Genomic DNA, 26692 nt, shown 5'->3' on the forward strand with positions numbered 1-26692 from the left:
CTGTGCGCGCTCAGCGGCCTCCTCTCTCTCTCTCGTCCTGTGCGCGCTCAGCGGCCTCCTCTCTCTCTCTCGTCCTGTGCGCGCTCAGCGGCCTCCTCTCTCTCTCTCTCGTCCTGTTGCGCGCTCAGCGGCCTCCTCTCTCTCTCGTCCTGTGCGCGCTCAGCGGCCTCCTCTCTCTCTCTCTCGTCCTGTGCGCGCTCAGCGGCCTCCTCTCTCTCTCTCGTCCTGTGCGCGCTCAGCGGCCTCCTCTCTCTCTCTCTCTCTCTCTCGTCCTGTGCGCGCTCAGCGGCCTCCTCTCTCTCTCGTCCTGTGCGCGCTCAGCGGCCTCCTCTCTCTCTCTCTCTCTCTCTCTCGTCCTGTGCGCGCTCAGCGGCCTCCTCTCTCTCTCGTCCTGTGCGCGCTCAGTGGCCTCCGCTCTCTCTCTCTCTCGTCCTGTGCGCGCTCAGCGGCCTCCTCTCTCTCTCGTCCTGTGCGCGCTCAGCGGCCTCCTCTCTCTGGTCCTGTGCGCGCTCAGCGGCCTCCTCTCTCTCTCGTCCTGTGCGCGCTCAGCGGCCTCCTCTCTCTCGTCCTGTGCGCGCTCAGCGGCCTCCTCTCTCTCTCCCTCCCTCTCTCTCTCTCTCTCGTCCTGTGCGCGCTCAGCGGCCTCCTCTCTCTCTCGTCCTGTGCGCGCTCAGTGGCCTCCGCTCTCTCTCGCTCTCTCTCGTCCTGTGCGCGCTCAGCGGCCTCCTCTCTCTCTCTCGTCCTGTGCGCGCTCAGCGGCCTCCTCTCTCTCTCTCTCTCTCTCTCTCGTCCTGTGCGCGCTCAGCGGCCTCCTCTCTCTCTCTCTCGTCCTGTGCGCGCTCATCAACCTCCTCTCTCTCTCGTCCTGTGCGCGCTCAGCGGGCCTCCTCTCTCTCTCGTCCTGTGCGCGCTCAGCGGCCTCCTCTCTCTCTCGTCCTGTGCGCGCTCAGCGGCCTCCTCTCTCTCTCTCTCGTCCTGTGCGCGCTCAGCGGCCCTCCTCTCTCTCTCTCGTCCTGTGCGCGCTCAGCGGCCTCCTCTCTCTCTCTCGTCCTGTGCGCGCTCAGCGGCCTCCTCTCTCTCTCGTCCTGTGCGCGCTCAGCGGCCTCCTCTCTCTCTCTCTCGTCCTGTGCGCGCTCAGCGGCCTCCTCTCTCTCTCTCGTCCTGTGCGCGCTCAGCGGCCTCCTCTCTCTCTCTCTCTCTCGTCCTGTGCGCGCTCAGCGGCCTCCTCTCTCTCTCGTCCTGTGCGCGCTCAGCGGCCTCCTCTCTCTCTCTCTCTCTCGTCCTGTGCGCGCTCAGCGGCCTCCTCTCTCTCTCGTCCTGTGCGCGCTCAGTGGCCTCCGCTCTCTCTCTCTCTCGTCCTGTGCGCGCTCAGCGGCCTCCTCTCTCTCTCGTCCTGTGCGCGCTCAGCGGCCTCCTCTCTCTTGTCCTGTGCGCGCTCAGCGGCCTCCTCTCTCTCTCGTCCTGTGCGCGCTCAGCGCCTCCTCTCTCTCGTCCTGTGCGCGCTCAGCGGCCTCCTCTCTCTCTCCCTCCTCCTCTCTCTCTCTCTCGTCCTGTGCGCGCTCAGCGGCCTCCTCTCTCTCTCGTCCTGTGCGCGCTCAGTGGCCTCCGCTCTCTCTCGTCTGTGCGCGCTCAGCGGCCTCCTCTCTCTCTCTCTCTCTCGTCCTGTGCGCGCTCAGCGGCCTCCTCTCTCTCTCTCTCTCTCTCTCTCTCGTCCTGGTGCGCGCTCAGCGGCCTCCTCTCTCTCTCGTCCTGTGCGCGCTCAGCGGCCTCCTCTCTCTCTCTCTCGTCCTGTGCGCGCTCAGCGGCCTCCTCTCTCTTGTCCTGTGCGCGCTCAGCGGCCTCCTCTCTCTCTCTCGTCCTGTGCGCGCTCAGCGGCCTCCTCTCTCTCGTCCTGTGCGCGCTCAGCGGCCTCCTCTCTCTCTCCCTCTCTCTCTCTCTCTCGTCCTGTGCGCGCTCAGCGGCCTCCTCTCTCTCTCGTCCTGTGCGCGCTCAGTGGCCTCCGCTCTCTCTCGCTCTCTCTCGTCCTGTGCGCGCTCAGCGGCCTCCTCTCTCTCTCTCTCTCTCGTCCTGTGCGCGCTCAGCGGCCTCCTCTCTCTCTCTCTCTCGTCCTGTGCGCGCTCAGCGGCCTCCTCTCTCTCTCGTCCTGTGCGCGCTCAGCGGCCTCCTCTCTCTCTCTCTCTCTCGTCCTGTGCGCGCTCAGCGGCCTCCTCTCTCTCTCTCTCGTCCTGTGCGCGCTCAGCGGCCTCCTCTCTCTCTCTCTCGTCCTGTGCGCGCTCAGCGGCCTCCTCTCTCTCTCTCTCTCGTCCTGTGCGCGCTCAGCGGCCTCCTCTCTCTCTCGTCCTGTGCGCGCTCAGCGGCCTTCTCTCTCTCTCGTCCTGTGCGCGCTCAGCGGCCTCCTCTCTCTCTCGTCCTGTGCGCGCTCAGTAGCCTCCGCTCTCTCGCTCTCTCTCGCGTCCTGTGCGCGCTCAGCGGCCTCCTCTCTCTCTCTGCGGCGCTCAGCGGCCTTCTCTCTCTCTCTCTCTCTCTCTCTCTCTCTCTCTCTCGTCCTGTGCGCGCTCAGCGGCCTCCTCTCTCTCTCTCGTCCTGTGCACGCTCAGCGGCCTCCTCTCTCTCTCTCGTCCTGTGCGCGCTCAGCGGCCTCCGCTCTCTCTCGTCCTGTGCGCGCTCAGCGGCCTCGCTCTCTCGTCCTGTGCGCGCTCAGCGGCCTCCTCTCTCTCTCTCGTCCTGTGCGCGCTCAGCGGCCTCCTCTCGCTCTCTCGTCCTGTGCGCGCTCAGCGGCCTCCTCTCGCTCTCTCGTCCTGTGCGCGCTCAGCGGCCTCCTCTCTCTCTCTCGTCCTGTGCGCGCTCAGCGGCCTCCTCTCTCTCTCTCGTCCTGTGCGCGCTCAGCGGCCTCCTCTCTCTCTCTCTCGTCCTGTGCGCGCTCAGCGGCCTCCTCTCTCTCTCTCTCTCTCGTCCTGTGCGCGCTCAGCGGCCTCCTCTCTCTCTCTCGTCCTGTGCGCGCTCAGCGGCCTCCTCTCTCTCTCTCGTCCTGTGCGCGCTCAGCGGCCTCCTCTCTCTCTCTCGTCCTGTGCGCGCTCAGCGGCCTCCTCTCTCTCGTCCTGTGCGCGCTCAGCGGCCTCCTCTCTTCTCTCTCTCTCTCGTCCTGTGCGCGCTCAGCGGCCTCCTTTCTCGTCCTGTGTGCGCAGCCTCCACATGTATGCTCCTCTCATGCTGTTCTTTCTGTTGCAGGCTAAGTGACCACAGCAGAAGAACGAGGTGATTGAAGTAAGTGTGTCGTCCACCTCCCCTCACTCCGAGGCTCCCAGCGGTGGACGGAGCAGTAACTGCAGCTCTTTCCCTGTTCCAGGCACAGAGCGCCCCCTATATCCATGTAATTTATGAAAACACAAAAGCCGCATTTCACCAGCCAGCAGAGACGTGACCGGCCGGGGGAGCCCTGTTACTGCATGCTCGGTTCTGGATGTAACATAAAACATGCTGCGTGTTACTGGGCCATGTGCCATCATGTCAGAGGCTGGAGGCATCGCGTGTGCGCCCGTCATGGGTGAAGAGGCTGAGACACTGTGACTGCACATGGCTGCAGCTCCCTCTAGCGCTGGACACGTGACCGACCCCCCTGCCATCTTGTGTTCTTCATATGGACTGAGCACTCGCGGGAGGACTCGTGTTCTGTGGTGTCTATGCTCCACGGAGAGACGGTACATTTCATGTCCAATGTTTACAGATAATAAATGTGTCTGTCTGTCACGTCTCTTTGTGGATGGTCAGCCCTGGCTCATAACTCCCATCATCCATCATGTCACCCGTATCCACAGGTGTCTCAACGTCTTGTTCTTGTGTTGTCACCGGGAAGTAGCAGCCACGTGACGAGTTCCCATGTCACCACACTGCAGCAGTCACGTGATGTCATTCATGAAGTAGCAGTCACATGACCTCTTTTCTGGTGACATCACTCAGTCACATGATCTGGCTTATACAACGCACCAAAACAGTAGCGGTCCTGCGATATTCCGTGAACAGGCAGGAGTGTGCCCGATGATGTCATCAGCCTATCGTGATCATGTGACATCATTAAACAGTAGCATAGAGTGCAGTCGATGATGTCATGGGCAGTCATGTGACCCTTCTGATGACGTCAGTAGCAGCCTTGTGTCACATGACTGGTCTTGTAAACCTTCACTTCCAGGGACGCTGCCTATGTACAGATGGAGCGGCCTTTAGTGTAGACTGACCTGCGGCTCAGCGTTACGTCGCCTCGGACTGTTGAGCTTTGCTGTTCTCCCGATGGTGCCCACGTTGAGCATATATTACGATCCCTCTCTCACAGGCCTCTAGTCACATCTAGAGCTGCATTCACATAAGGTGCACTCACAGCCACCTTTTTGTGAGGTGCAATACGTGTCAGCACCCTGCTGATGGCTCCCAGACAGCAGCCGGCATCAGCTCGGGATGAGGTCACTTTGTACAGGATATATGTGAGGATTTGTGGCGTTCCTCTGCGTTACATGGAGCTTTATCCGTAACGTGAGGTTCAGTCGTCACAGGATCCTCCTGCAGAGCGTTTCCCATGCTGTGTCACAGCTGCAGAGCGCGTCTCATTGTCATGTCCCAGATGCTGGACCTCTGCTGCACCCTGCGCCGTAACCTTACCTCCCTGTGAAGGTGCACGGCCGGGGGCTGCGCCCGCGGCTCTGGTGTCCTGGCGCCATGCCCTCTGGCACGGAGACGGTTTCTATATTTTCCCACAGGATTTTCCCGCAGTAACAATGATCGTTCTCCCAGGAAACATCCGAGACGCAGAGCGGCTTCAGCAATCCTTCACTGCTGCCGAATAGGTCTCACATCATTCCCTGCACTCCAGTCACAGCCAGAGCTGCAGCCACAGCTTTGTAAGTTTCCTTACAGCATTAGCAAAGCCTGCCACCAGTCTGTTAACATTGGCAGCGCTGAGAAGTTTGAGAGCTGCTCTGGGGGTGAGCGGAGTATGAGACATGACGGTCTTACGTGTGAACTACGATTGTGGAGACTTTGTATGGGAAGCCGCCTCCAGCCCCCAATCTCCTGTGTCAAATCTCTGCTTTCTGTCAGTGAATATAAACATTCCCAGTGTAGCTCCGACAGCTGAGGGTTTGTTACAGTCTAGGCAGTACTGTATGAGCTAACCGCACCAGCAGCACCCTTCTCTCTTTTGTCCTGGGCCCCAGGCTGATGACTTTTTCCCTCCACTTATATATTGTAACAACCCTTCAGCTGTGTGAGCGGGACTAGATCAGTACAGATTTGCTGCCATTGGATGTGAACAAGAATGTTTCCAGTCATTGACAGCAAGCAGAAGAATCTCTGAATAGATGCTAGAACAGCCAGGAGTTGAGAGGTCCTGCAGACTGACCGCTAGCAGGAATGCAGCTTTGGAAGTGACTGGAGTAGAAGACACATCTCAACCCAAGTAAAGCGAATTATAGTTTAATTAAACACCAGTAAAGTGATAGAAAAAGCGAAGCTACAAAACTGGTTGATATGTTTTACTATTCAAGGGGCGGGGCCGTGACAACCTCTCATCTACATTAATGAAATCGAGTCACTATAATAAAACGAGACTGCTATAAGACCAGGGGTGCGGATGGAAGGGGGACCCCCCATTAGTCAGGGAAGCTGTTTGTGATCCCCTCCCTGACAGGACAACCACCACCACCATCATTTCATCTACCAAGCATACACCTGATAAATGTGCATTCATCATCCTTTAAAGGGCATCTCCAGTCTGTACATTAAAGATATTCTTTGTGTGAACTCTGACAACCACTTCTATGAAGCAGAAATGTGTCCCGACCAATTGTCGCCTTCCTTCCTCCACTCTTGGCAGCTCATATAAAGTGCATTCACCAGCAGGGGGCAGAATTGAGCGCACGACCGGAGGTGTTATAGGAGGAACAAGAGCAAAACCTTTGCTATAAAATGTCTTCATCGTTGAAGTGATTGGGAATGGGTCTTTCACCAGTTGTGTTACCGTCAGGTATGGGCAGGGGGCGTCTCCTCTCAGAGGAGTTATGGGGTCACCCCACCCTAATATATAGTTATTCTGGCGCCGGGGCCGTGTCCAGCCCTGTTGTGTGTGTTGGATGTATATTTATACAGGAAGCTAACCTTTAACCTGGAAGCCATGTCATCTGCCAAATAAAGTGTCATCATGTGACCAAACGAGGAAATGTTCTTGTCTTTTTGTACTCGCCCGTCGTCCTCCCCCTGTCTGCAGCATCTCTTGTCAGTCCCCCAGGATCCATCTAATGTAAAACAGCGAGAAGACGTAGGAGGGGGATGCAGCTGCAGCTTCTCTCTTTCTGAGAGTGCATGCTGTGAGAGGGGAGGAGGAGACATCTGATTAATGAAGAGAGCAGCCACTTATCCCACCAGGGAGCAGAACCTCGTGTTACCTCGAAAGTCTCCAGTCAACTCTCCAGGATGAGTGATGACGAAGAAGAAATATATTGTGATCTTGTCCCATCCAACCCCACCGATCCTTTACCGCTACTCCACGTGGGTAATAGACCTGTGTCTTCTTCTGGGCATATTGACCTCCATTGTGCCACTGACTCGTTCCTGGCTCCAGACCATCGAAGATCATGATGCCGTTATAGGAGATGAGAATTCGTCATGGATGAATGGAGACATCTTACCCGCAACCAAAACCCCAGCCTGAGAGGGCATCATGGGTTCTTCTCTGCTTATCGCTGTATGGTTTCTGGGGCTTATGGGGGGGCATTAGAGGTTATGACCATTTCATGTCTCTCCATCATGGCCCATGCCCTGTAGAGAGTATAGGCGAGCACAGTTCTAGGCTTGACCCTGGGTGAGTATCCTAGACCAGTAGGTCGAGACCTTCTCTGTACTGGGACATACAGTCACCTTCATAAGGGGCACAGGTTCCTCCTGCGTTGAGTCTAACGAGCGTCTGGTCCTATATATGGACTCTTTGGGACTGTTCTCCAAGGAACGTGGTATAAAGACCTGAACATGGAAGAGTACAGGTGGTCCGTGAGAAAAGTCAAGGTCAAAGCATGATTGATGTAAAAAAATGAAAATCAGACCTCATATAGAACATGACAATTCCTTTCTAACAGAGCGAGAACCAGCCATGTACCTCACATGGATCCAGAGATCTCCACATTTACTGCTCCCATTGCTCTGCTAGATTCTCTACAGCTTTTAGCTTGGGGTGTGTCCTTTCTGCTGCAGTTCTATTCCTGTAACTGCCACAGCTTCTAACAGAACATATAGCTGGTGAAAGTTGAAGATTTAAACTGAGCATGTGCGACCAGCTCAGTGGGACAGACAAAAAATATGGAAAAGAACAAACAGCAGGTGGCGCCATACAGATACAGTTTACTGAATAGCTCACTGGCTATACTGCGATTACAAAAGTGTTCAGATCCAGGCACTGGTTTGAAGAATGTAGAATATGTTTTGTGACATAACCCTCAAAGCTGAGGTCAAAACAAAGGACTTCAATGGTCATTGTGTAGGAGGTGGAAAGTATGAGCTATCCTCTTCACCTATTACTAATATGGCAGAGTGTAGTGGGCATGCTCTGACCTGGCCAGAGGTCACTGTGCAGTGAAGAGGTGTGCTGCCTCCATCACCTACTGAATAATATGGCAGAATCTAGTGGGCATGCTCTGTGGCCTGTTCAGAGGTCACTGCAGTGAGGAGGAATAGATGAGCTGCCCCATCACCTACTGACTATTATGGCAGAATGTAATGGACATGCTCTGTGACATGTTCATATCTCACTGTGCAGCAAGGAGGTAGAGATGAGCGGCTCCCATCACATATGAACTGATATTGCAGTGCACAGCATGCTCTGTGGCATGTGCAGTGAGGAAGAAGAGGTTAGCTGCCCTTATTAACTAGTATGGCAGTGTAGTGAGCATGCTCTGTGGCATTGCAGGATGGGGGGTGAGGTGAGCTTCTCTATCCCATACTAACTAGTATGGCAGTGTAGTGAGCATGCTCTGTGGCATGTGCAGGATGGAGGGTGAGGTGAGCTTCTCTAGCCCATACTAACTAGTATGGCAGTGTAGTGAGCATGCTCTGTGGCATTGCAGGATGGAGGGTGAGGTGAGCTACCCTATCCCATACTAGTATGGCAGTGTAGTGAGCATGCTCTGTGGCATTGCAGGATGGAGGGTGAGGTGAGCTTCTCTATCCCATACTAACTAGTATGGCAGTGTAGTGAGCATGCTCTGTGGCATTGCAGGATGGGGGGTGAGGTGAGCTTCTCTAGCCCATACTAACTAGTATGGCAGTGTAGTGAGCATGCTCTGTGGCATTGCAGGATGGAGGGTGAGGTGAGCTTCTCTATCCCATACTAACTAGTATGGCAGTGTAGTGAGCATGCTCTGTGGCATTGCAGGATGGAGGGTGAGGTGAGCTTCTCTATCCCATACTAACTAATATGGCAGTGTAGTGAGCATGCTCTGTGGCATTGCAGGATGGAGGGTGAGGTGAGCTACCCTATCCCATACTAACTAATATGGCAGTGTAGTGAGCATGCTCTGTGGCATTGCAGGATGGAGGGTGAGGTGAGCTACCCTATCCCATACTAACTAATATGGCAGTGTAGTGAGCATGCTCTGTGGCATGTGCAGGATGGAGGGTGAGGTAAGCTACCCTATCCCATGCTATTATAGCAGTATAGTGAGCATGCTCTGTGACATGTGCAGGATAAAGGGTGAGGTGAGCTACCCTATCCCATATTAACTGATATGGCAGTGTAGTGAGCATGCTCTGTGGCATGTGCAGGATGGAGGGTGAGGTGAGCTTCTCTAGCCCATACTAACTAGTATGGCAGTGTAGTGAACATGCTCTGTGGCATTGCAGGATGGGGGGTGAGGTGAGCTACCCTATCTCATACTAACTAATATGGCAGTGTAGTGAGCATGCTCTGTGACATGTGCAGGATGGAGGGTAAGGTGAGCTACCCTATCCCATACTAATATTACAGTGTAGTGAGCATGCTCTGTGGCATTGCAGGATGGGGGGGGGGGGTGAGGTGAGCTACCCTATCCCATACTAACTAGTATGGCAGTGTAGTGAGCATGCTCTGTGGCATGTGCAGGATGGAGGGTGAGGTGAGCTACCCTATCCCATACTAACTAATATGGCAGTGTAGTGAGCATGCTCTGTGGCATTGCAGGATGGAGGGTGAGGTGAGCTTCTCTATCCCATACTAACTAGTATGGCAGTGTAGTGAGCATGCTCTGTGGCATTGCAGGATGGGGGGTGAGGTGAGCTTCTCTAGCCCATACTAACTAGTATGGCAGTGTAGTGAGCATGCTCTGTGGCATTGCAGGATGGAGGGTGAGGTGAGCTTCTCTATCCCATACTAACTAGTATGGCAGTGTAGTGAGCATGCTCTGTGGCATTGCAGGATGGAGGGTGAGGTGAGCTTCTCTATCCCATACTAACTAATATGGCAGTGTAGTGAGCATGCTCTGTGGCATTGCAGGATGGAGGGTGAGGTGAGCTACCCTATCCCATACTAACTAATATGGCAGTGTAGTGAGCATGCTCTGTGGCATTGCAGGATGGAGGGTGAGGTGAGCTACCCTATCCCATACTAACTAATATGGCAGTGTAGTGAGCATGCTCTGTGGCATGTGCAGGATGGGAGGGTGAGGTGAGCTTCTCTATCCCATACTAACTAATTTGGCAGTGTAGTGAGCATGCTCTGTGACATTGGAGGGTGAGGTGAGCTTCTCTATCCCATACTAACTAATATGGCAGTGTAGTGAGCATGCTCTGTGACATTGGAGGGTGAGGTGAGCTTCTCTATCCCATACTAACTAATATGGCAGTGTAGTGAGCATGCTCTGTGGCATGTGCAGGATGGAGGGTAAGGTGAGCTACCCTATCCCATACTAATATTGCAGTGTAGTGAGCATGCTCTTTGGCATGTGTAGGATGGAGGGTGAAGTGAGCTACCCTATCCTATATTAACTGATATGACAGTGTAGTGAGCATGCTCTGTAGCATGTGCAGGATGGATTGTGAGAGGAGCTGCCCCCACAACCCGTCGACTTCTGCTGGAGAGTGTTGTGGGTATGTTGTTTCTGTAAAGGCTGGAGGGGGAGGAGAGGTGAGCTGTAATCATCACCTATTATCAGACTCCAGCTTTATAATAGTTACCTGCCATTGAACTCCTGTCTGTGATGATAATGAGATGACTGCTGACCCTGCCCCAGTGTACACAGTATAGGCTGAAAAGTGACAGGAAGTGTCAGTGCAATGTTTTCACCCCTGATTTTGATAATCATTCAGCCATGACGTCACTGCTTTCTTGCTTGCTGATAGAGCCTGTCCTGTTCTCGAGGATCACTACCCTCATCATTGTGGGCCTGTGAGGACAGACAGATCCTTCACGACCACCACAGGCTGTGGAATCTTGAATCCCCAGTAAGTTTGGGTCTTACAGCCTCGGCCCTTCCTGGGAAGCAGCTCCACGTCTGTCATCGGTGGTCTGTGGGACAGCTGTGGGGTCTGCACATTCTCAGCGGCCTCCTCGGGCCCCATGTCTGACATGTCACGTTCCACCCTCGGAGTCGGCTCCTCACAGATGTTATGCTGAGATCTTGCTGGATTCGGTTTCCTGACTCGTAAAATGCAGAGAAGTAACAGGAAGTGTGGAGAATTCACCGCGCAAATGTCATCCAGGACCGTAAAGTGTACGCTGCAGGCGCCCCATGCCTTTTGCCGAACTCGGGCTCGGTTCCAAGGTACCACTTGGAACCGAACCAGAGTTCAGGAAATGTTTTTTTTTTACAGTAGAAATCCATTTATGAAGTTATTACCCGAAGTCTCGCGAGACTTCGCAAAATAATAACTTCGGCTCATCAGAGCCAATACATTCTAGTACTGTACAGAGGGCTCGCTCCGTACAGTATTGAAACAAAGTTTTATGCGAATCAACTTCGGATGTTTCATCCAAAGTCGATTCGTTCATCCCTAGTTATTATAGACCCCTCTATAGTGCTCCCAGTAGTTATTATAGGTCCCTCTATAGTGCTCCCAGTAGTTATTATAGGTCCCTCTATAGTGCTCCCAGTAGTTATTATAGGCCCCTCTATAGTGCTCCCAGTAGTTATTATAGGCTCCTCTATAGTGCTCCCAGTAGTTATTATAGGCCTCTCTACAGTGCCCCCAGTAGTTATTATAGGCCTCTTTATAGAACCACCAGTAGTTATAGGCCCCTCTATAGAGCCCCCAGTAGTTATTATAGGCCCCTCTATAGTGCTCCCAGTAGTTATTATAGGTCCCTCTATAGTGCTCCCAGTAGTTATTATAGGCCCCTCTATAGTGCTCCCAGTAGTTATTATAGGCCCCTCTATAGTGCTCCCAGTATTTATTATAGTGCCCCCAGTAGTTATTAGAGGCCTCTCTACAGTGCCCACAGTAGTTATTATAGGCCTCTTTATAGAACCACCAGTAGTTATAGGCCCCTCTATAGGGCCCCCAGTAGTTATTATAGGCCCCTCTATAGTGCTCCCAGTATTTATTATAGGCCCCTCTATAGTACTTCCAGTATTTATTATAGGCCCCTCTATAGTGCCCCCAGTAGTTATTATAGGCCCCTCTATAGACCTCCTAGTAGTTATTATAGGCCTCTTTATAGAACCACCAGTAGTTATAGGCCCCGCTATAGAGCCCCCAGTAGTTATTATAGGCCCCTCTATAGTGCCCCCAGTAGTTATTATAGGCCCCTGTATAGAGCCCCAGTAGTTATTATAGGCCTCTTTATAGAACCACCAGTAGTTATTATAGGCCTCTTTATAGAACCACCAGTAGTTATAGGCCCCTCTATAGAGCCCCCAGTAGTTATTATAGGCCCCTGTATAGAGCCCCAGTAGTTATTATAGGCCTCTTTATAGAACCACCAGTAGTTATTATAGGCCTCTTTATAGAACCACCAGTAGTTATAGGCCCCTCTATAGAGCCCCAGTAGTTATTATAGGCCTCTTTATAGAACCACCAGTAGTTATAGGCCCCTCTATAGAGCCCCCAGTAGTTATTATAGGCCCCTCTATAGTGCCCCCAGTAGTTATTATAGGCCTCTCTATAGTGCCCCCAGTAGTAATTATAGGCCCCTCTATAGTGCTCCCAGTATTTATTATAGGCCCCTCTATAGTGCCCCCAGTAGTTATTATAGGCCCCTCTATAGACCTCCCAGTAGTTATTATAGGTCCCTCTGTAGTGCCCCCAGTAGTTATTATAGGCCCCTCTATAGTGCCCCCAGTAGTTATTATAGGCCCCTCTATAGTGCCCCCAGTAGTTATTATAGGCCTCTCTATAGTGCCCCCAGTAGTAATTATAGGCCCCTCTATAGTGCTCCCAGTATTTATTATAGGCCCCTCTATAGTGCCCCCAGTAGTTATTATAGGCCCCTCTATAGACCTCCCAGTAGTTATTATAGGTCCCTCTGTAGTGCCCCCAGTAGTTATTATAGGCCCCTCTATAGTGACCATAGAAGTTGATAAAGGCCCCTCTATAGTGCCCCCAGTAGTTATTATAGGCCCCTCTATAGTGTCCCCAGTAGTTATTAGAGGCCTCTCTACAGTGCCCACAGTAGTTATTATAGGCCTCTTTATAGAACCACCAGTAGTTATAGGCCCCTCTATAGGGCCCCCAGTAGTTATTATAGGCCCCTCTATAGTGCTCCCAGTATTTATTATAGGCCCCTCTATAGTACTTCCAGTATTTATTATAGGCCCCTCTATAGTGCCCCCAGTAGTTATTATAGGCCCCTCTATAGACCTCCTAGTAGTTATTATAGGCCTCTTTATAGAACCACCAGTAGTTATAGGCCCCGCTATAGAGCCCCCAGTAGTTATTATAGGCCCCTCTATAGTGCCCCCAGTAGTTATTATAGAGCCCCAGTAGTTATTATAGGCCTCTTTATAGAACCACCAGTAGTTATTATAGGCCTCTTTATAGAACCACCAGTAGTTATAGGCCCCTCTATAGAGCCCCCAGTAGTTATTATAGGCCCCTGTATAGAGCCCCAGTAGTTATTATAGGCCTCTTTATAGAACCACCAGTAGTTATTATAGGCCTCTTTATAGAACCACCAGTAGTTATAGGCCCCTCTATAGAGCCCCAGTAGTTATTATAGGCCTCTTTATAGAACCACCAGTAGTTATAGGCCCCTCTATAGAGCCCCCAGTAGTTATTATAGGCCCCTCTATAGTGCCCCCAGTAGTTATTATAGGCCTCTCTATAGTGCCCCCAGTAGTAATTATAGGCCCCTCTATAGTGCTCCCAGTATTTATTATAGGCCCCTCTATAGTGCCCCCAGTAGTTATTATAGGCCCCTCTATAGACCTCCCAGTAGTTATTATAGGTCCCTCTGTAGTGCCCCCAGTAGTTATTATAGGCCTCTCTATAGTGCCCCCAGTAGTAATTATAGGCCCCTCTATAGTGCCCCCAGTATTTATTATAGGCCCCTCTATAGTGCCCCCAGTAGTTATTATAGGCCCCTCTATAGACCTCCCAGTAGTTATTATAGGTCCCTCTGTAGTGCCCCCAGTAGTTATTATAGGCCCCTCTATAGTGACCATAGAAGTTGATAAAGGCCCCTCTATAGTGCCCCCAGTAGTTATTATAGGCCCCTCTATAGTGCCCTCAGTAGTTATTCTAGGCCCCTCTATAGTGCCTCCAGTAGTAATAATTGGTCCCTCTATAGTGACCATAGTAGTTGATATAGGCCCCTCTATAGTGCCCCCAGTAGTAATTATAGGCCCCTCTATAGTACTCCCAGTATTTATTATAGGCCCCTCTATAGTGCCCCCAGTAGTTATTATAGGCCCCTCTATAGACCTCCCAGTAGTTATTATAGGTCCCTCTGTAGTGTCCCCAGTAGTTATTATAGACCCCTCTATAGTGACCATAGTAGTTGATATAGGTCCCTCTATCGTGCCCCCAGTAGTTATTATAGGCCCCTCTATAGTGCCCTCAGTAGTTATTCTAGGTCCCTCTATAGTGCCTCCAGTAGGTATTATAGGCCCCTCTATAGTGCCTCCAGTAGTAATAATTGGTCCCTCTATAGTGACCATAGTAGTTGATATAGGCCCCTCTATAGTGCCCCAGTAGTTATTATGGGTCCCTCTATAGTGCCTCCAGTAGTTATAGCCCCCTCTATAGTGCCTCCAGTAGTAATTATGGGTCCCTCTATAGTGCCCCCAGTAGTTATTATGGGTCCCTCTATAATGCCCCCAGTAGTTATAGCCCCCTCTATAGTGCCCCCAGTAGTAATTATGGGTCCCTCTATAGTGAACATAGTAGTTGATATAGGCCCCTCTATAGTTCAGAAGTGATGGGGAAAATAATCCTCACCTGAGCCCTGCACTTTGCATCTCTCTGCAGGGCTGAGAACCATTGGTTTCCATGGTCCATTGCACTATTCACCTGTATCTGCGGCAGTCCACCCAGGTATCGGCCCAACTGACATTTACCAGAAATGTGAATGGGCAGACCGGCCCTGAGATCATGTATGGTGCTGTCTGGGCACTGTATGTACTACGTGTCTGGGTCATGTATGCATCATGTACATGTGGAGACCACGGAAAGTTACAGAGCGACTCCATGACTGCAGAGTCCAGACCTTCTCCGTGCCCAGAGCTTCTTGACAGGGGTCTCCATGGCCGAGCAGATGCATGCCAGCCTTCCATCACCAAGCACAATGCTGGGCATCAGATGGAGCGGTATAAAGCCGTCACCACTGGACTGTGGAGCAGTGGACACGTCTTCTGTGGAGTGATGGATCACACTTCTCTGGCGTCTGATGGACGAGTCTGGTGAAAGCCAGGAGAACGTCAGCTGCCTGACTGCATTGTGCCGGCTGGGGGAGGGGTAATGCTGTGGGGGGTTCTTCAGGGGTCGTCCCCTTAGTTCCAATAAAGGAAACTCATGATACTCCAGGAGAAACAATGGTCAAGGCAAATGATGATGTCATCAGACTGTGATGTGCTAAGCTGTCATTGGCCGTGATGATGTCATCGGTGACATTTGTCAATGAGGATGCCACCTGGTGGCTGTTGGAGGCAATGCATTCACTGGGAAGATGAGGTGGAGGATTTATACAAGTTCTGACCCAGTTTTCTGGAGTTCGTGTTCTACAGAACGGCCCCCACAGAAGCTGCCTAAAAATAGGTCCCCGGCGGCAGCGAGGATGTGACAGCTTGTTAGTCAGCGACAAACCTCCACAGCCCGGCTAAGTGTGTCTCCCTCACAGACACAGTGCTTAGGAGCAACTGCTGCCCCCCCAGGAGTCCTTATGAGCAACTGCCCCCCCCAGGAGTGCTTAACGGACCCCCTTCAGCAGTGCTTAACGGACCCTCCTCCAGCAGTGCTTAGGAGCAACTGCTGCCCCCCCAGGAGTCCTTATGAGCAACTGCCCCCCCCCCCAGGAGTGCTTAATGGACCCCCTCCAGCAGTGCTTAACGGACCCCCTCCAGCAGTGCTTAACGGACCCCCTCCAGCAGTGCCTAACGGACCCCCTCCAGCAGTGCTTAGGAGCAACTGCTGCCCCCCCAGGAGTCCTTATGAGCAACTGCCCCCCCCCCAGGAGTGCTTAACGGACCCCCTCCAGCAGTGCTTAACGGACCCCCTCCAGCAGTGCTTAACGGACCCCCTCCAGCAGTGCTTAGGAGCAACTGCTGCCCCTCCCAGGAGTCCTTATGAGCAACTGCCCCCCCCCCAGGAGTGCTTAACGGACCCCCTCCAGCAGTGCTTAACCTACCCCCTCCAGCAGTGCTTAGGAGCAACCGACCCCCTCCAGCAGTGCTTAACGGACCCCCTCCAGCAGTACTTAGGAGCAACCGACCCCCTCCAGCAGTGCTTAGGAGCAACCGACCCCTCCAGCAGTGCTTAGGAGCAACCGACCCCTCCAGCAGTGCTTAGCAGCAACCGACCCCCTCCAGCAGTGCTTAGGAGCAACCGACCCCCTCCAGCAGTGCTTAGGAGCAACCGACCCCCCCCAGCAGTGCTTAGGAGCAACCGACCCCCTCCAGCAGTGCTTAGGAGCAACCGACCCCTCCAGCAGTGCTTAGGAGCAACCGACCCCCTCCAGCAGTGCTTAGGAGCAACCGACCCCTCCAGCAGTGCTTAGGAGCAACCGACCCCTCCAGCAGTGCTTAGGAGCAACCGACCCCTCCAGCAGTGCTTAGGAGCAACCGACCCCCTCCAGCAGTGCTTAGGAGCAGCCGACCCCCTCCAGCAGTGCTTAGGAGCAACCGACCCCCTCCAGCAGTGCTTAGGAGCAACCGACCCCTCCAGCAGTGCTTAGGAGCAACCGACCCCCTCCAGCAGTGCTTAGGAGCAACCGACCCCCTCCAGCAGTGCTTAGGAGCAACCGACCCCCTCCAGCAGTGCTTAGGAGCAACCGACCCCTCCAGCAGTGCTTAGGAGCAGCCGACCCCTCCAGCAGTGCTTAGGAGCAGCCGACCTCCTCCAGCAGTGCTTAGGAGCAGCCGACCCCCTCCAGCAGTGCTTAGGAGCAACCGACCCCCTCCAGCAGTGCTTAGGAGCAACCGACCCCCTCCAGCAGTGCTTAGGAGCAACCGACCCCTCCAGCAGTGCTTAGGAGCAGCCGACCCCTCCAGCAGTGCTTAGGAGCAGCCGACCTCCTCCAGCAGTGCTTAGGAGCAGCCGACCCCCTCCAGCAGTGCTTAGGAGCAGCCGACCTCCTCCAGCAGTGCTTAGGAGCAGCCGACCCCCGCCAGCAGTGCTTAGGAGCAGCCGACCCCCCCCAGCAGTGCTTAGGAGCAGCCGACCCCCCCCAGCAGTGCTTAGGAGCAGCCGACCTCCTCCAGCAGTGCTTAGGAGCAGCCGACCCCCTCCAGCAGTGCTTAGGAGCAGCCGACCCCTGCAGCAGTGCTTAGGAGCAGCCGACCCCCCCCCCGCAGTGCTTAGGAGCAGCCGACCCCCTCCAGCAGTGCTTAGGAGCAGCCGACCCCCTCCAGCAGTGCTTAGGAGCAGCCGACCCCCTCCAGCAGTGCTTAGGAGCAGCCGACCCCTCCAGCAGTGGTTAGGAGCAGCCGACCCCTGCAGCAGTGCTTAGGAGCAGCCGACCCCCTCCAGCAGTGCTTAGGAGCAACCGACCCCCTCCAGCAGTGCTTAGGAGCAACCGACCCCCTCCAGCAGTGCTTAGGAGCAGCCGACCCCCTCCAGCAGTGCTTAGGAGCAACCGACCCCTTCCAGAAGTGCTTAGGAGCAGCCGACTCCCCCCAGCAGTGCTTAGGAGCAGCCGACCCCCCCCCAGCAGTGCTTAGGAGCAACCGACCCCCTCCAGCAGTGCTTAGGAGCAGCCAACCCCCCCCCCCAGCAGTGCTTAGGAGCAGCCGACCCCTCCAGCAGTGGTTAGGAGCAGCCGACCCCCTCCAGCAGTGCTTAGGAGCAACCGACCCCCCTCCAGCAGTGCTTAGGAGCAGCCGACCCCCCTCCAGCAGTGCTTAGGAGCAGCCGACCCCTCCAGCAGTGGTTAGGAGCAGCCGACCCCTCCAGCAGTGGTTAGGAGCAGCCGACCCCTGCAGCAGTGCTTAGGAGCAGCCGACCTCCTCCAGCAGTGCTTAGGAGCAGCCGACCCCCCCCAGCAGTGCTTAGGAGCAGCCGACCCCCTCCAGCAGTGCTTAGGAGCAGCCGACCCCTGCAGCAGTGCTTACGAGCAGCCGACCCCCTCCAGCAGTGCTTAGGAGCAGCCGACCCCCCCCCAGCAGTGCTTAGGAGCAGCCGACCCCCTCCAGCAGTGCTTAGGAGCAGCCGACCCCCTCCAGCAGTGCTTAGGAGCAGCCGACCCCCTCCAGCAGTGCTTAGGAGCAGCCGACCCCTCCAGCAGTGCTTAGGAGCAGCCGACCCCCTCCAGCAGTGCTTAGGAGCAGCCGACCCCTCCAGCAGTGGTTAGGAGCAGCCGACCCCTGCAGCAGTGCTTAGGAGCAGCCGACCCCCTCCAGCAGTGCTTAGGAGCAACCGACCCCCTCCAGCAGTGCTTAGGAGCAACCGACCCCTCCAGCAGTGCTTAGGAGCAACCGACCCCCTCCAGCAGTGCTTAGGAGCAGCCGACCCCCTCCAGCAGTGCTTAGGAGCAGCCGACCCCTCCAGCAGTGGTTAGGAGCAGCCGACCCCCTCCAGCAGTGCTTAGGAGCAACCGACCCCCCTCCAGCAGTGCTTAGGAGCAGCCGACCCCTCCAGCAGTGGTTAGGAGCAGCCGACCCCTCCAGCAGTGGTTAGGAGCAGCCGACCCCTGCAGCAGTGCTTAGGAGCAGCCGACCCCCTCCAGCAGTGCTTAGGAGCAGCCGACCCCCTCCAGCAGTGCTTAGGAGCAACCGACCCCTCCAGCAGTGCTTAGGAGCAGCCGACCCCTCCAGCAGTGCTTAGGAGCAACCGACCCCCTCCAGCAGTGCTTAGGAGCAACCGACCCCCTCCAGCAGTGCTTAGCAGCAACCGACCCCCTCCAGCAGTGCTTAGGAGCAACCGACCCCCTCCAGCAGTGCTTAGGAGCAGCCGACCCCCTCCAGCAGTGCTTAGGAGCAGCCGACCCCTGCAGCAGTGCTTAGGAGCAGCCGACCCCCTCCAGCAGTGCTTAGGAGCAGCCGACCCCCTCCAGCAGTGCTTAGGAGCAACCGACCCCCTCCAGCAGTGCTTAGGAGCAGCCGACCACCCCCCCAGCAGTGCTTAGGAGCAGCCGACCCCCTCCAGCAGTGCTTAGGAGCAGCCGACCCCCTCCAGCAGTGCTTAGGAGCAACCCATTACTCGTGCTAATCAATAACAGCAGTAATGGTGACAGTGGTGCCTGGCACAAGCTCTGTGGTGCGGGGGGCACATTCTTTCCTATCTCTACATATAAACCGTAGTCGAATAGCTTTCATATGGGGGTGCGGCACATGGTCACCGCTGCAGTGTGCACTGGGCTTGCATTAGATTCATTCTGAGCTGACTTCCTGTGAGCTCTCAGGTTGTAGGACTTCACACCTTTCTGCCTCCCCCTGCTGGTTCAGTGTCTGCAGAAAGAATGTGCTGCTATGCAGTGCGTAGAGCGGGGCTTCAATGGCTCACAAATATGCAGCTCTGGATGTGACTGGAGCATATGGGTATGTTTACGGCAGATTTGTTGCCGAAATTTATGCAGTCAGATGAGGGGGGCGGTCACAGTGATTTTTTGGGGATGTGACAACGGAATGGTTAATGCAGCTCTGAATGTGACTGGAGTATAAGACATGATGTAACAGTAGAATTGAGAACGCAGCTCTGGCTGTGATTTGGGTATAAAACATGATGTAACCGTAGATATGTGAACGCAGCTCTGGCTGTGATTGGGGTATAAAACATGATGTAACAGTAGGATTGTGAACGCAGCTCTGGATGTGATTGGGGTATAAAACATGATGTAACAGTAGGATTGTGAACGCAGCTCTGGATGTGATTGGGGTATAGAACATGATGTAACAGTAGAATTGTGAACACAGCTCTGGCTGTGATTGGGGTATAAAACATGATGTAACAGTAGAATTGTGAACGCAGCTCTGGATGTGACTGGGGTATAAGATGTGATACAACAACAGAATTCTGAACGCAGCTCTGGATGTGACTTCACTGGAGTAGATGGTAGTATGAACATGCAGCAGATTGATAGCAGGCATCTATGTAGCTCAGGCTCATCTGCATACAAGTGCATGGAGTTATTTCTGCGGTGTGCACATGGGGTTCTGCAAGTTCAGATTATGAACAACCCGATTATTAACACAGCTCTGGATGTGATCAGAGCATAATGCATGATGTAGCAGCAAAATTGTATAATGCAGCTCTGGATGTGACTGGAATATAATTAATGATGTAGCATCAAAATTGTAGAATGCAGCTCTGGATGTGACTGGAGTATGATGCATGACGTAACAGCAAAATTGTAGAATGCAGCTCTGGATGTGACTGGAATATAATTAATGATGTAGCAGCAAACTTGCAAAATGCAGCTCTGAACGTGAGTGGAATATAATGCATTCTGTAACAGCAAAATAGCAGAATGCAGCTATGGGTGTAACTGGAGTAGGATGTAACAGTTTTCTTACAGTCTTTGAAGGCGGCTCTGGATGTGATTGGAGTAGGATGTAACACGGTTTTAGTGCAGTCCTGGAAGGCGGCTCTGGATGTGATTGGAGTAGGATGTAGCAGTTTTCGTACAGTCTTGAAAGGCGGCTCTGGATGTGACTGGAGTAGGATGTAACACAGTTTTAGTGCAGTCCTTGAAGGCGGCTCTGGATGTCATTGGAGTAGGATGTAACATGGTTTTCGTGCAGTTTTGGAAGGCAGCTCTGGATGTGACTGAAGTAGGATGTAACACAGTTTTAGTGCAGTCCTTGAAGGTGGTTCTGGATGTGACTGGAGTAGGATGTAGCACAGTTTTAGTGCAGTGCTTGAAGGCGGCTCTGGATGTGATTGGAGTAGGATGTACCATGGTCTTCGTGCAGTCCTGGAAGGCGGCTCTGGATGTGACGGGAGTATGATGTAACACGGTTTTTATGCAGCTCTGGATGTGACTGGAGTAGGTTTCTGTGCAGTGGAGTAACACACTGCCGAGCGCTGTCAGTGGTTATTACAGACCTGGATTCTGCTCAGATGAAGCTTCAGGAAGGATTCCGCGCTCTGCATACCCCTCATCCTCCAGGCCTCAGCTCCTTGGCCCACTGCTCAGGAAAGTGAATGAGGCCTCGGCCATGATGGGCCTGCGGTGACCCCACTAATTAATGGGGTCACCGCAGGAAGTTAAGTGGTTTCCCTTTCATGTCCTTTCACAGATGAGAGACCTCCGGGCACAGAGACTCCCATTCATCTTCATTCTCTCCATGCGGCGGCCTCCCCCGAGCCCCATTAATCCAGGGGGCTCATCCTTCAGCAGTAAGTGGACTGTGGAGCAGTCCTAACAAAGAGCGGATCAGAACCGATCACAATGCTGGACCCTGCCCACAGGAGATCCCCTGAGATCAGATCCTGGAGAGAGCATGTCGCTCCCTGATATCAGTCCAGGAAAGGATTCTTTACAGTTAGAGCAGTAATGGCCGATACTGACTGTCCGGTCCTGTGTGATACGTCTGCTGAGCCGTGTATCTAATCCTATCCTGTGTGATACGTCTGCTGAGCCGTGTATCTAATCCTATCCTGTGTGATACTGTCTGCTGAGCTGTGTATCTAATCCTGTGTGATACTGCCTGCTGAGCTGTGTATCTAATCCTATCCTGTGTGATACTGTCTGCTGAGCTGTGTATCTAATCCTATCCTGTGTGATACTGCCTGCTGAGCTGTGTATCTAATCCTCTCCTGTGTGATACTGTCTGCTGAGCTGTGTATCTAATCCTATCCTGTGTGATACTGTCTGCTGAGCTGTGTATCTAATCCTATCCTGTGTGATACTGTCTGCTGAGTCATGTATCTAATCCTATCCTGTGTGATACTGCCTGCTGAGTCATGTATCTAATCCTATCCTGTGTGATACTGCCTGCTGAGCTGTGTATCTAATCCTATCCTGTGTGATACTGTCTGCTGAGCTGTGTATCTAATCCTCTCCTGTGTGATACTGTCTGCTGAGTCATGTATCTAATTCTATCCTGTGTGATACTGCCTGCTGAGCTGTGTATCTAATCCTATCCTGTGTGATACTGTCTGCTGAGCTGTGTATCTAATCCTATCCTGTGTGATACTGTCTGCTGAGCTGTGTATCTAATCCTATCATGTGTGATACCGTCTGCTGAGCTGTGTATCTAATCCTATCCTGTGTGATACTGTCTGCTGAGCTGTGTATCTAATCCTATCCTGTGTGATACTGTCTGCTGAGCTGTGTATCTAATCCTATCCTGTGTGATACTGTCTGCTGAGCTGTGTATCTAATCCTATCCTGTGTGATACTGCCTGCTGAGCTGTGTATCTAATCCTATCCTGTGTGATACTGCCTGCTGAGCTGTGTATCTAATCCTATCCTGTGTGATACTGTCTGCTGAGCTGTGTATCTAATCCTCTCCTGTGTGATACTGTCTGCTGAGCTGTGTATCTAATCCTATCCTGTGTGATACTGCCTGCTGAGCTGTGTATCTAATCCTATCCTGTGTGATACTGCCTGCTGAGCTGTGTATCTAATCCTATCCTGTGTGATACTGCCTGCTGAGCTGTGTATCTAATCCTATCCTGTGTGATACTGTCTGCTGAGCTGTGTATCTAATCCTATCCTGTGTGATACTGCCTGCAGAGCTGTGTATCTAATCCTATCCTGTGTGATACTGCCTGCTGAGCTGTGTATCTAATCCTATCCTGTGTGATACTGTCTGCTGAGCTGTGTATCTAATCCTATCCTGTGTGATACTGCCTGCTGAGCTGTGTATCTAATCCTATCCTGTGTGATACTGCCTGCTGAGCTGTGTATCTAATCCTATCCTGTGTGATACTGCCTGCAGAGCTGTGTATCTAAACCTGTCATGTACTGATTTAGTTCCTGTGGCATCAATTACATTTTTCGGTAATTATCAGCTCATTTCAATGAATTAGAATTTATCCTAGATTTGGTCTTTTGTCCTCATTTCCTCTTTGTAGATATAAGGGGGGATCTTTGGGAGTTTGTTTCCTGTAATGACAGTTTCCACCACCAGGTGTCAGGATTCTGTGGGGAGAAGCAGGAATGGCCAACCTGCAGCTCTCCAGCTGTTGCAAAACTAGAACTCCCAGGATGCAAAGACTGCCTACAGCTATCAGCCGACAGCAGGGCCTGGTGGGAATTGTAGTTTTACAACAGCTGGAGAGCCGCGGGTTGGCCATCCCGTAGCCACATGAATCTACCAGCCGTGTCACACTTTGGTGGTGGCCTCTTGGGGACACGCCGGCATTTTGAGGATGATTACCCCAGTATGCTTCTACCATGTCTCTAGTTCACTTTGTAATGTGGTGGCCCCAAGCTGCTTCTCTGGAGGGAGAAGTAACCCAGGGGTTGTGACCGTGCCAGCCCGCTACATCGTGTGACCACTCTGCTAGGCGAGTATGAGGACTGTGAATAGTGGCCCTGACACGTGAACCGTGAGACGCACCATGGCCTGAGCTAAGACTGTCCTGTGGCTAGTGGTGACCACCCGATGAGTCTAAGGTGAGTACGCTGAGTGCCGTAAGTATCCTGTTACTAGTGAGAACCGCCTGTGGAGCACAGAGACCGACCTGCAACTGCCTGTGGAGCACAGAGACCGACCTGCAACTGCCTGTGGAGCACAGAGACCGACCTGCAACTGCCTGTGGAGCACAGAGACTGACCTGCAACTGCCTGTGGAGCACAGAGACCGACCTGCAACTGCCTGTGGAGCACAGAGACCGACCTGCAACTGCCTGTGGAGCACAGAGACCGACCTGCAACTGCCTGTGGAGCACAGAGACCACCCTGCAACCGCCCGTGGAGTACAGAGAAGGCCCTGCAACTGCCCGTGGAGTACAGAGACCTTGCTGCAACAGCCCGTGGAGTACAGAGACCACCCGGCAAACACCCGTGGAGTACAGAGACCGCCTGTGGAGTACAGAGACCGCCCTGCAACCGCCTGTGGAGTACAGAGACCGCCCTGCAACCGCCTGTGGAGTACAGAGACCGCCCGTGGAGTACAGAGACCGCCCTGCAACCGCCTGTGGAGTTATTAAGCATACTACATATAGAGACTGTTCTGCTGATAACCGCCAAGTCCGATGCCTCACAATTCTGGACGTGCAACCGCCAAGTATGTGTCCCCCTGAGAGACTGTAACTGCGTGCTCGTTGCCTCTAAGTAAACCCCTGCCGAATATGTGTGAGTCACTGCACCATCCCTGAGTGGTGTACCACGTAGGGGTCATAGGTCACACCCACAAGGACCCTCTTCTGACCCTTGTACATTTTGTGGATGCCGGATTCCAGTAAAAAAAAAAAAAAGTTCCAATAAACCTTTGGAGAAATAAGAGGCGCAATATCTGTGTTGAAAATGTGAGAAAAGCCCCCGACCACCCTGACCGCACCCACAATAGCTGAAAATACATAGACAAATACACTACAACAGCAGATATTGAATATATGAACTAATGGTATATTCACTATATAAAATGAAAAAGGGGTACTTAAATATATTTTGATCAAAATCATTTGTACCCGTCCACTACGGCAAGGTGACCGTTTTCAGATGGGACCCTACTCTGTACGATACTTCTTCTTGTACTAGCAGACCTCAAATGAATTCAGGGAGAGCAGGAGGCAGCTATATACTGCACTGGATATAAACAGCCTGTAGGAAAGATGGGTGGATAGGAGTACACAACCAAGATGGAGGCAGCCAAGCCATCAAATGCAAACTGCAAAAACAAAACGTAAGGTTGTCAGCACAACCTGCAAAATGAAATAAATACGCAGGTGCACGTCACTGAGGAGCCTGCTTTCCCTGAAATCATTTGAAGCAATAGGAGTGGTATCATATAGAGTAGGGTCCCATCTAAAAGAGGTCACCTTGCTGTGGTAGATGGGCATAAATTTATTTTGAACAAAATACATAATACATTTGCTAAGTGCTTCATATCCATTTATAAAGTAAATCTAGCCCTGGAACATAGTGGCATAACTAGAAAGGACTTGGCCCCACAGCATATTTCTGAATGCCCCCCCTCCTGGGCAACTTCTTCACAACCCCCTCCTCCTGTGCAACCCCTACTCCTGAGGCTAGTCAAGACCAGCAGCCGCTCTGTCCATTTTCAACAGTGTCTTTGTACTGTATATAATGTCATTTTATAATACTGTTTAGGTGGCCCAGGCAATAAAATCTTTTAGTCCCTTCTGAGTTTGGGCCCCAAAGTAGCCACTAAGGTCCGTATGCCCAGGGGCCACTTATGGGATCCTACACGCCATGATATTTTTGTATAGTACATGGCGATATATATGACATCACTCTCAACTTTTGCTCTCCAGCATTGATGACTGGTTCAGTAAAGTTCTGCATTTGGCGTTGGTACAGGAGGTTGCGCTCGTCCGACAAAGACTAAACACGTGAAGCCATCCTTCAACCTCAGGTCTGTAGCCGTACACATGGCTGTCACATGGCTGAGTGCATCGCCCAATACACCATGTACAAAAGGGAGTCTGTCCCATCAATCAGTGCAGAGCATGGCCGCTGTCATCTCCTGATAACATCACCCAGGGAGGTGCAAATAGGTCCTGGGGTCAAAGACTCCATTAGTTAGCTACATATTATGTCTTCATGGGGGGGCCTCCTAATTATTGGAGGGGAACATGGCTGCATAATTCTCACTAAGCCGGCCTGTCACATAGTATATACAGAGCTGGACTAACAGGATGCATGACCTTCATCAGCCGTCCCTTAGATGGTGGATCAGCAGAAGATACCACAGATGACACCGGCTAATTAGAAGAGGACATGAGAAACATTTATTGAAATGTATCCAATTATTTAGAGCAATGACGTATAAAACTGAGCTCCTCCCACTATATGTAAATGCGCAGTCATGTGATGAGGCCTGGAGGCATGACCATGGAGTGTAGTGGGCATGCTCCTGCCAGTATCTGGGCAATGAACAGCCCATGATCTGGTGAAGCAGGTCAGAATAATCACACAGTGAGACAGAAGGTAACACAAGGTTGAACATATACTTTTAAAAGCAACATGAAAATGCGAAGCCTTACTTAGCCCCGCCCCTAACCACCGATGACATCATGTGATGTGCAACCATGATGAGACAAAACATGGAGTCTAAAAAACTGGAGTTCAGGCTCATCTGGATGGAAGAGTCATCATAAGTTGTTAAGGTTGGTAAGAAGTGTTCAGAACTTGACGAAAATAGGTTGAAACACCCTGAATAATACCTAATTTGAGTAAAAAAAATTATAATTGAACCCAACACCTACTGAATGGCTGGAACTGGACGACGGCCAAGGGCTGAAACATGTCTAGTCTCTGAGGTTCCTGGGCCTTTATGTCACGGTTGTGTCTCGGTCTCTGTGTTGTTTGCCGTGACACGTTTGCCGTGCATGCTGGTTGCCTGGGGCAACGTGTAGTTTATGCAGCACGTGTGTACGCTTCTCCCTTGCCTAGGGATTCCTTTCATTGTGGAATGTTCTAGGGGTTAGGTTCTGGAACATGACAGTTTGTTTTGTCTTCCCCTTTCATAGCATCTAGGCTGGTGGGAGACACCTGTACATCCGTGTCTTGGAAGAACAGGTCGTCTCAGTCCTGTCACTATTCCAGGGATCTTTAGAGTTAGTAGGGCCTGATGTTCCTGTGTATGAGCCCTCCTACCATCTGGGCCCGCTCATACGGATAGGAGTCAGGGCAAGGTTTAGGCATGCTTTAGGAGGTTACTTGCTCTCTTTTTCGGGTGTCCTGGCCTAGTTTCTATTCCCATTTACCTTCGGTGTTTACCCCCACCGTGACAGTATGTCTCACTGGGTGGCCCTCAAGGACTGGGCAGATGTAATACCCAGGACAGGAGCATATCTCCAGCACCAACAGAAGCTGGAGTACAACTAACTCCAGGCTACCAGCCACAGGCAATATAAGCACCCAGTGACCACACGCAGCCAGGGAGTTAACCCCACAAGCACCAGACAGGGAGGGGAAACAAACCTTAAAGGAGAAGTGTACACACATGCTGCATAA

General features: G+C 52.6%; 1 protein-coding gene across 10 annotated transcripts in view; it reads left to right on the forward strand.

The window, feature by feature from the left end:
• Positions 1-3747, forward strand: part of DTNB (dystrobrevin beta) — a 78591-nt gene extending 74844 nt beyond the window's left edge. For all 10 annotated transcript variants that reach the window (XM_044288878.1, XM_044288879.1, XM_044288876.1 and 7 more), the window contains 2 exons: positions 3229-3264; positions 3347-3747. In XM_044288878.1, coding sequence (XP_044144813.1) covers positions 3229-3233 — 5 coding nt within the window. In that variant the 3' untranslated portion in view covers positions 3234-3264; positions 3347-3747. The remainder of the gene's footprint in view (positions 1-3228; positions 3265-3346) is intronic.
• The last annotated feature ends 22945 nt before the right edge of the window (positions 3748-26692 follow it).

This window comes from Bufo gargarizans, chromosome 4 (genome assembly GCF_014858855.1).
Source record: "Bufo gargarizans isolate SCDJY-AF-19 chromosome 4, ASM1485885v1, whole genome shotgun sequence".
Classification (NCBI taxonomy): Eukaryota; Metazoa; Chordata; class Amphibia; order Anura; family Bufonidae; genus Bufo; species Bufo gargarizans.